This window comes from Miniopterus schreibersii, assembly GCF_964146895.1.
Source record: "Miniopterus schreibersii genome assembly, chromosome: 6".
Taxonomy (NCBI): domain Eukaryota; kingdom Metazoa; phylum Chordata; class Mammalia; order Chiroptera; family Miniopteridae; genus Miniopterus; species Miniopterus schreibersii.
The window spans coordinates 47,206,876-47,216,509 of record NC_138107.1 but is presented as its reverse complement, the minus strand read 5'-3'; the positions used below and the strand labels follow the sequence as shown (position 1 = coordinate 47,216,509).

The window sequence follows — 9,634 nt, the reverse complement described above, 5'->3', positions numbered from 1 at the left end:
GCATAATCATTTGTGTGGTCATCATCAATGGGAATTTTTGGCCATATGTTTTCTAACTCATGTGTAGGACAGCTAGCTCATTGAATTCTTTTATAAGCTTTAATAGATCTTTCAATGATTCTCTTGAGTTTTCTAGGAAGACAGACATAATGACTTTGCAAAAGAGCACATCATTCTTATTCCCTTTCTTTGTTCTTTGTTAGCGTGACTAGGGCCAACAGTAGAGAACATCAACTTGCCTGGGGCTGCTTCTAACAGATCACCGTTTAATGGGATACTTTCTGGAATTTTTTATGTGTATTCTTTATTAAGTAAATAAAGTTTCATTCTATTCTTAGCTGGTTAAACTTATTATTAGTAATGGGTGCTGAATTTAAGCAAATATATTTAGTGAATAAATGGAAATGATTGTACAGTTTTGACTGCGTTGTGTTAATTTCTGGAGCTCAGGGGCCTCTTCCAGGCTCATGTGGTTCTTAGCAAAATTCAGTCTCTTGTGGTTGTTAAGACTGAGATACCTGTTTCTTCCTGGCTCTTGAGATGGGGCGATTATTCTGGATTTATCCTTGTTAGGTCCATGTAATCACAAGAGTATTATAAGTGAAAGAGGGAGACAGAAGAGTCATAGGGAAGAAGCTATGACAATAAAATTATGCAATGACTGGCTGTCAAGAAATGTTGGAAGTCTCCAGAAGCCAAAAAACAAAACAAAACAAAAACAAAAAAAACAAGAAATTTTCTCCTTGAGGAGAACTCCCAGGAGAACGACAACTCTGCTCACATTTTAATTTTTGCTTCCTAAGACCCATTTTGGGCTTTTGACCTTCAGAAACATAAAATAATGATGTTTTACTGTTGTAAGGTACTATTTTGTGGTAGTTTGTTAGCAATGGTAGGAAACTCATGCAATGACAACAGTCATGAGTGCAGTAGCCACAGAGCAGGCGTCGGGTGTAACTGGTTGGTAATTCTAATCTGTGATGCCCAGTGTTTCTCAGTGTGAGTGCTCTATCTGCTCAAAACCCAGTTTGTTTTTGTTTGGGGTTTTGTTTTTTCCCCTTCAAATATTCAAGGCTTAATAACCTACAACACTGCATCCCTATACATCACTATGGAACTGCAGCTTGGGAACTTTGTAAATGACCTTGGTTGGACTCATTAATTCCCTGGTGCCTGAGTTAGAGTCCAGGCCCTGGGGAGGTTCTCTGCCAGGATGAGTCATTCTTCTGCAGATCTGCTGTGCTGCCCACTAGCGGTTTGAGTTCGGTCAGTGAAACCTCTGAAGGTTGTCTTGGACTCCTTGAGTCACCAGTCACCTGGGTTAGTGACTGCAATTCTTTAGAGAATACAGAATGCTGTTGAATTATAGTCAAAGGAGGAGGTGCACAAAAGTAACAGTCTAGGCAGAGAGAGAAAGACTGAGGAGTGGGGAGGGGAGCAAGGAGGGGTCTAGCTAGAGACTATTTCTGCTGCCAATGCCGGCAAAGAGAGGTGGCATTTTGTGCTCCTGAGCTAATGATTGCCACCCAAATTCCAACCTTAGTGAGCCCAGCGATGCAATGCCACCATATGTGCCGAGCACACAAATCAGTAAATAAAAATCAAATTTAGTGTGCCAATTTTAAAAATTAAATTCTTGAAGAACATGGGTCTTACTTTACTTTCAGCTATTTAGTTATATTACCCCTTTTCTTCACCTATATACCAGGGCTTCAGAATATGTTCTTTGTCAAACTTCTACCTGCTTCTCTGGAAAATAAGAGCACTGCAAATATTGAACATCATATCCTGAGCTGGGCACCGTACTAGACACTTTAAAATTTTAAACTGTGTAAAGCCCACCAGGAATTACCATCATCACAATTTTAAGGTGAGGAATGTAGGTTCAACCAGAGTTCATGACTTTCACAAGGACTCACTTTTGACAAGGGTCTGGTGTTCCTGCACAGAGAACCTGTCTAGGATCTGGATTCCAGCTCAGGGGCCTTTTTTGTCTTTGGGTTCGTATGAGGTTTACTTGACATTTATTTAGTTCCTATTGTATACCAAGTACTGTTCAATGTGACAGATACAGCAGTAAACAAAAAGAACAAAAATTCCTTTTCTCATAGAATTTATATTCTAGCATGTTAGCAAGACTCTGGGTTTCTTTGTATCCTAAGGTATTCAGCAATACATAGCCATCATAACACTCCACTCGGAGAGATGCTTAATTCTGAGCAGCATGCTAGTTGGGGACCTAACTTTGACGCTTAACATAAGCCCAGGGGGAGTTCTGAATTCAGACTTCCTGTTAATTTATATATTTTAACAAGAAGAACTGGAATTATGCTTTTGTGGTTCAAGTTTTAATTCCATGATGATTCCTAAGGGGTGTCAGGCAATTGTGCATTTCTGGTGGAATACTTCTGCCTTCTCTTCTGTTCTTTGTAGGCTTGAGCAGCACCAGGCCAAGTCCAGGCAAAGCAGCTGGCACGGATTGGATGTTCCATATATGTTGAATCCAAACTCTACCTAAATGCAGGAATTCCTTGAATTCTTTCATGCGGCAATCCCCACAGCAATCTACACTTCCTGTAACTTATATATAACGTTACTTTTCATGCTGCCAGAAATGTGAAATTCCCATGAAAATAGTTTCTTACTTTTAATATATTTTAGCAGGCAATGAGTAGAATTGCTACTATAATTTTTGAAGCTCATGGACTTAATGGGGCAGATGAAAATTTCTTGGCAGCTGTGGATATATGAATATCTGAGCTAAAAAGCACTGAGAAGCATGCAAGTCTCCAAGATGGAAATCTTGGAGTAGCCTGCCACCTTCAGGACAACTTGCCAACTAACTCTTACACCAATCCTGGTAAAAACTCTTCATGGTAATCAATGGTGGAAGCTAGGGTCCTTGTAGTACTTTTGCTATGATTAAATATATTTAATAATTGCATTAGTTTTCTTTAAATAAAACTGCCCTTTATTTACTTTGATTCCTTTAAAAAATTATTACTTCAATTTGATTATCTTTACATGACCTCTTTTCCTGCTTTTAACTGATCAAAAAAGCAAAAAACCCCTTCATTTTGCTGAGCAGATCTGGGAACACCAAAAACAGATCTTTGCAGCCACAGTCTGAAAAATACCGTAGCTCTGAAAATCCTGATACTTCCTGGTAGGCTCTTTAATTACGATTAATGACAATATTTCTGAAAAACCCAAATAAAATCAGCGACAGTAATTCATTCAGAGTGAGGGGAGGGAGAGAAAAGACGTGAACAACACTGTGGTTTTTTCTAATGTCTTATTGACTGTTCCTTTTAAGTTATAAGGAGGTTTCCCTGGCTCCAAAGAAATGAGTAAGGCAAGGGAAATGGGAATGGCGCGGTGACTCAGCCCTTAATAGTATGGACCAATTAGTATCAAAAATAAAGAGAAGAGAAAAGGCTGCGTAAGTGAAATCGATAAAATTAAGTCAAATGAGTTACAGCAGCGGGATGTAAAAAATCAAGAAAAAGAGAGCACTGTGGCTCAGAAAAGCATCAGGTAAGGAGACAGGAAAAAAGGGGCATTTAAATAAGAGTGACAGAGAGCAAACAGCCATCGCATATGAACACACGTTCACTCCGTTCCTGCCCCCAAAGCGGGAAAGGGCGTTTTTCGAACCCCACTTTATCCGGGTGCAGCTACTTCCATTTCCATTGGCTCCTCTTTCGGGGCATCGACCTGCGAAAGGACTTCAAGGTCAACTTCCCCACGACTTTCGCGACTCGGCCCGCGACTCTGGGGTCACGTGGGAAGCGCGAGCCAATGCGGGGCCTCACTCCGAGGAACCGAATCTTGAAGCCCGCGCGGCCGGGGAGCGCGTGGAAGCTCCCGCGCGTCCCCCGGCGCCGGGAGACCCGCAGGCGGCGGGCGCCGGGCCGTGGGCTCCGCCCCTCCTCCCGCCCAGCCCCGAGGTCGCCCCGCCCGTTGCCTGGCTCCGGGCGGCGGCGCGGCGTGCGCCCTCCCGGACGCTAGGGGGCAAACCTCTGGCCTTCCGCGCCCGCTTTCCGGCGCCCGCCCGGGTCGACCCCGCCCTCGCGCATGCCCGGTGCGTCCCCGAGGTCGCCCTCGCCGGCGTTTCCCCACGTGCGGCGTGAAGCCGAGGGCCCCGGCATGTGAGGGGATGGGGGCCGCGGTGGCTCGCGCGATCCGGAACTTCAACCTGGAGAACCGGGCGGCCCGGGAGATCAGCAAGAGGAAGCCGTCGCCCGCGCCCAGGCACCCCTCCACCCGGAGCCTGCTGCGGGAGCAGATAGGCAGTGAGTGGCGCGGGGCGCGGGCGGCGGCTCGTGGGCTCCCGGGGCGGCCGCGGGTGGACGCCGGTCCCGGGGCGGGGCGGCGGGAGTCGGCGCGGGGGCTGCGGTCGGCCGGGCGCGGGCGGCGGAGCCGCGGGGCGGGTGACATTGAGCCGGGCCCCGAGCCGCTGTGGAGGCGGCGGCTGCGCTTGCTTCGCGGTCCCCGAGGTGGCGACCAGCGAGCGCCCGCCGGCGCGGCCCGCCCGGCCTTTCGTCTCGCGGTGGTCGCTGGGTGCCGGGCGTCAGAGTCGGAAGGAGTCCCGGGCGGCGGACGTCTCCTCGAGGTGTCTGCGCCGAACCATGGGCGCGGAGCCCGACCTAGCCAGCCTGTCGGTTTAAAATATTTTTCATGCTGTCCAAGGGATGTTTCTTAACACACAGAAAAGGGAGTGTGGCGTGTTAAGCGTTTAGGGTCTCAGAGGGAGCTCTTCTTTGGTTTTAATATTGTGACGTTATTTTTCTTTCCTTAGGCCATCCAGATATTAAGGGAGAAATTGCCAGAAAAGATGACAAACTGCTGTCATTACTGAAAGATGTGTATGTTGATTCCAGAGATCCTGTGTCTTCTGTGCAGGTAATGTGTCTTTTAATTAAGTAAATAACCGTTCTGGACTCCAGGAAAATGATCAGAAAAGTGTGGCAAATAGTAAAAGAGAGCGAGGTGCTCTGCAGGTGTGACGTGTCAGCGTGGCCCTGGCCAGAATACAGTGCACCGGCGAAGTCTAGCCCAGCGGTCTAAGCGAGACCCGCAGGCCTATTGGATATGTACTGAAATTCCAAGTGACTTGTGAAAGTATTGATTGAATGCAGCTGTGTGAATTATTTTACATTATTTCAGAATTTGTAATATTTGGTAAGGTACTTGTAGTGGTTGTCATTTGAATGACCGAAGGAGAGCTTTAATACTATTTTCTTACCCTTCAGTGTATTGGGATACATTCTAATCTCAGGGATTCCTTTAGTGTTGTATTGGCGGTATTTGTTTATTGCTTGTTTTTTAAGAATGTATTCAGATAGGATACGTAAAAGAATATATTAAGAATGGAAACCTACATGTAAATCCATGTATAAATGCCAGGCATAAGTGCTTTGTATATAGTGATGAGCAAAGTAGAACTCGTCCTTGTTCTCACAGTGCTTATGGTATTGTGAGGGACACAGGCATTAAACAGATGAGCAACCACAGTACATAATTACTGATATGTCTGTGAAGGAGAAATATAGACACTGTGAGTATATCAGGAGGACCTGTTTAAGATTGGAGGATCAAGGAAGGTTTCTGAGGAAGTGACATTTAGGCTGGGGCCTGAAGGACGAGTGGGAGTTAACCAGATGAGTTTGTGGGGGCAGGAAGGTTCTAAGTAAGGGGAAGAGTGGTAAAAGGAGAGGCAAGTGCCAGTGCAACTTCCAGAATTTTTCCTTTCTAAAATTCTCTTGTTTTCTCTCTCTAGGTAGGTAATAGACTGGCACAGATTCAGTTATTAGTATAGCTTTCAATAGAGAAGAGAAATAAAACTCATATGTAAAATAAAGTTTGTAAATTCTTACATGTAATAGCAATTAGTGGGTTCAGTTATCACCAAGTGCTCACATGAAAAAGATGATAGGAGTTGATGTTCTTTGCTGTTTTTAGGCAGGTGCTGAATAATACTTCCACAAGTGTTGTTTCTCTCATGTTGCACTAAATCATGCATTTGAAAATTGACTCTTGGGGAGCAAAAAAATAAAATGCTTTTTACATATACAACATATAGATACAATACTTAAAGAGATATACAGTGGTATTAAAACTTAAAGGGGTTATTAGGAAAGTCTAAAAAGGTTCATGGGAGAGTGATAAAAAGAAAAAGGTTGCAGTACCTATTTATGTTCTTTGTCCCTTTTTTCTTTTTGGCAGTTGATTTTTGATGTCTCTAGACATCAGTGATACTGTGCCTATTATATATCAAACATTTTTTTAAAAACTTACTTTATTTTTTATTTGATTTTTAGAGAGAGAGGAAAGAAGAGGGAGAGAGAGAAACATTGATGTGAGAGGGAGACATCAATGGGCTGCCTCCTGCACACTCCTTACCAGGTATCGAACCCGCCACCTTTTGGTGTCCTGGACAATGCTCCAACCAGTTTCGCCATACCAGTCAGAGGCTTAATAAGGACAGTTTTGAGAGTGGGCTGGGAAAGAACAAAATGTGTTTTTTCCAATTAGAGGAGACCAGTTAGGTTTTTGCAATTGTTCCTGATATTGGCTTAGACTAAGGTGATTTAATAGCTGAGAGAGAAGTGAATGGCTTCAAGAGGGACTTAGGCAGTATTAACAGGATTTGGTCACTGAATGGATATTATGAGTGAGGGAGAGGGAGGTGTCAAATATAACATGACATAAGAGAAGCTTTGAGTTTTAGAATGGGATATGGGAGGTAGGTGGTGGTAGTGAATGAGATAGGGAATATGGGGATAAATTGGGTTTTCAGAGGAAAGGAATAAGTTCAGTTTTAGCCATGTTGATTTTGAGTTGCTTGTTGGTTATCTAAGTAGAGATGCCCATTAGGCATTTGGCAATTTGGGTCTGGAAGTAAGGAGAAAGGTCTAGGTTTGAGATCATATTTGAAAATAATTAACATGTAGGTTGTAATGAAACTGCAGGTGGTATGTGGGATTACTTAGGAAGAGTAATAGAGTATAGGGTGAAAAGAGGGCCCGGGCCAGAATTTGGGGTACACTAACACTTAAGGGGCAGCTGAAGGGAAAGAGTCCACAAAGAAAAGAATGAAACACAGGAGAGACAGATGGAAAACCAAGAGAAGGGTGGCATTGAAACCAAGCATCAGATGCTATAGTGAGTTCAAATAAGCCTGAAAAGTGTCTTCTGGATTAGATATCACAAAAATCATTATCTTGTAAAGCTTAGCTATAAAGAAGGAAACTGATCATAAAGGACGTGTTGGTTTTGGGTTTGTGGGTGTTTTTAAAAGGTGATTATAGCATTTTTATATTTTGATCAAACAGCAGCATTAGGCAGGGTGCAGGTGAAAGGAAAAGGAAGAGAGAAAGAATGATTGGCATAACTAGGTAGCAGGATGAAATGCAGGACACAAATTCAAGGATTAAACTTGGATGGTACAGAGATGGAAAGATGGGTGTGCATAAAATGTTTCATTTATATTTGTTGGAGTATTAGAAGCATTAGTTTATTTTCTCTTAAGAGGCAAAATCTCTAGCAATATTTAAATTCTTTCACAGTGTTTGGAGGCATTGAATATGAAATGCAAAACTAGGAAATAGACTGGAGATTATCAAGTAAATTTAGGCCAGTGTCAGAGTCCTGCCCTTTTAAAGCAGTCTTAATCTAATGCATTTGTTCTTTTAATGTGAAATAAAGTGAGTAGATGGTATACATTAGAGTTTTATAGAATTACCTGAATTTCTTCATGGTGATTGGGCTATAGTGATTAAATGGTGATGTGGTCAAAATGCCATTGAACTGTGGCTCATTATAATGAGAAAACATAGCTTGGAGAAGCATGTGTAGTATTTTTTTGAAGAAGAATAATGGAGATTTGAGGAGCATGACTGTAGATGTCAAGTGTTTTCTCTCATCTTGAAAGCCTTTTTGTTTGCTTTTGTCTTTTGATACTAGGTCAAAGATGCTGGAACATCTCAAGAGCCAAAGGAGTTCCGATTGCCAAAAGGCGATCACTTTGACATGAATATTGAGAACATTCCCAAAGGCAAAATTTCCATTGTAGAGGCATTGACACTTCTCAATAATCATAAACTTTATCCAGATACATGGACTACTGAGAAAATAGCAGAAGAATACCATCTGGAACAGAAAGATGTAAATTCCCTTCTCAAATATTTTGTTACTTTTGAAGTCAAAATCTTTCCTCCTCCTGAAGACAAGAAAGCAATACAATCAAAATGAAGGAACTCTTGGAGTTACTTTTCCTATATGTGCTCCCTCCCTCCATGCCATGTTTATTTTCTTATTTTTAGCATATTAAATTATATAAATTACTGAATGTTTAAAGCTCCCTCATTGTGAGAGCATCCTATTTATTGAGCTCTGCTGAATTTTCAGGACTGCTGAGAAAATAAGTTATATTTTCAACTTGAATTTGGTTTAGGCATGTATTCATAGGTAATATCAGCATGACTAAATAGCACATGTATACATTTATTACAAATAAAAGAGTTAATGTGTTATTTTAAGCACATATCAGCTTTTAAATTGGTCATATGGCCTCTTAGGAAATGTCCTGAATCCCTCATTTAACATTTAAAGTTTCACCTTCCAATTCAGGTAGTTTATTCTTCCTATGGAATAGTTAAAGTAAGAATTTTACTGACTCTTAAGACTGACATTTTCTTGTTAGGGAAAGGGAGGCTTGACAGTGAGGTAGAATAACAGTATTTCCCAACCAAAGGCAGTATATCCCAAATAAAGGACACAAAATAATAGAAAATAATTTTTTACTACTATAGGGAATAAGAATTTGTAAGGCCTTTCTTTTGTTACTTTGAAATGAAATTATAAAAAAAGTAGTTTTAAAAATTTTAGCAAATCTCTACTTGGACAAACAAGTAAGTCCAAAAGCTTTCAGAGAGGCAGGCAATGGTGGGAGCTATCTTAAAAATTAACCTTCTCTGGAATTAATGTAAAAATACAAGAAAATTTTTAAAAATGGTTAAATCAAAGAATCATGATAAATGGAATTTAGTGGCCAAATATATTTTCTAATTTAAATGCTGGTTGAAAGAAGAGAAAAAATAGCAAGTAGAAGCATAAAATGTGATCATTGGAAGGGACTTCAGAAATTGTTTCATTTAACAAATGTATGAGTACAATATATACGAATACTAGGGTTTTGAGCAAAATTGTGTAAATTCAACTCTGTCATGTTACTACCTGTGAGATCTTGGCTGGGTTTTATAACCTCTTAGATTGAATTTCCTCCATAAATGAGTATTATGCTGCCGTACTTGACTCTAAGGGTTACTGTAAAGATAAAATAATAAAGAACAATAAATATGACTTTCTTTTGCACTTGAAAATAGAGGCCTAAGGAAGTTTCATGACCTATTTAAGATTATTCTGTAGTTTATGACATAAGTAGGCTTAGAACTTAGGTTGTCACAATCTTAGTCTTGTGTTTTTTCTGCTGTGCCAATAAAAAGCATATCTCAAGAGCAGAAGTTGTGGATTGTAGGAATATTGAGAAAATATTCGTGGTAAGAAAAATTCCAGGTTACCACTATCTTTCTGATGGAAGATGGACTTTCATTACTGTCCAGGAAGTCCC

The 9,634-nt window shown here is 41.4% G+C and overlaps 1 protein-coding gene across 1 annotated transcript; it reads left to right on the top strand.

Moving 5' to 3' along the window:
• Positions 1 to 3,813: 3,813 nt before the first annotated feature.
• Positions 3,814 to 9,324, top strand: NDUFAF4 (NADH:ubiquinone oxidoreductase complex assembly factor 4). Its single transcript, XM_081140154.1, has 3 exons — positions 3,814 to 4,295; positions 4,802 to 4,905; positions 7,969 to 9,324. Exons 1-3 carry the CDS (start codon positions 4,160 to 4,162, stop codon positions 8,254 to 8,256), a joined length of 528 nt encoding a protein of 175 aa, XP_080996280.1. The 5' UTR covers positions 3,814 to 4,159; the 3' UTR covers positions 8,257 to 9,324.
• The last annotated feature ends 310 nt before the right edge of the window (positions 9,325 to 9,634 follow it).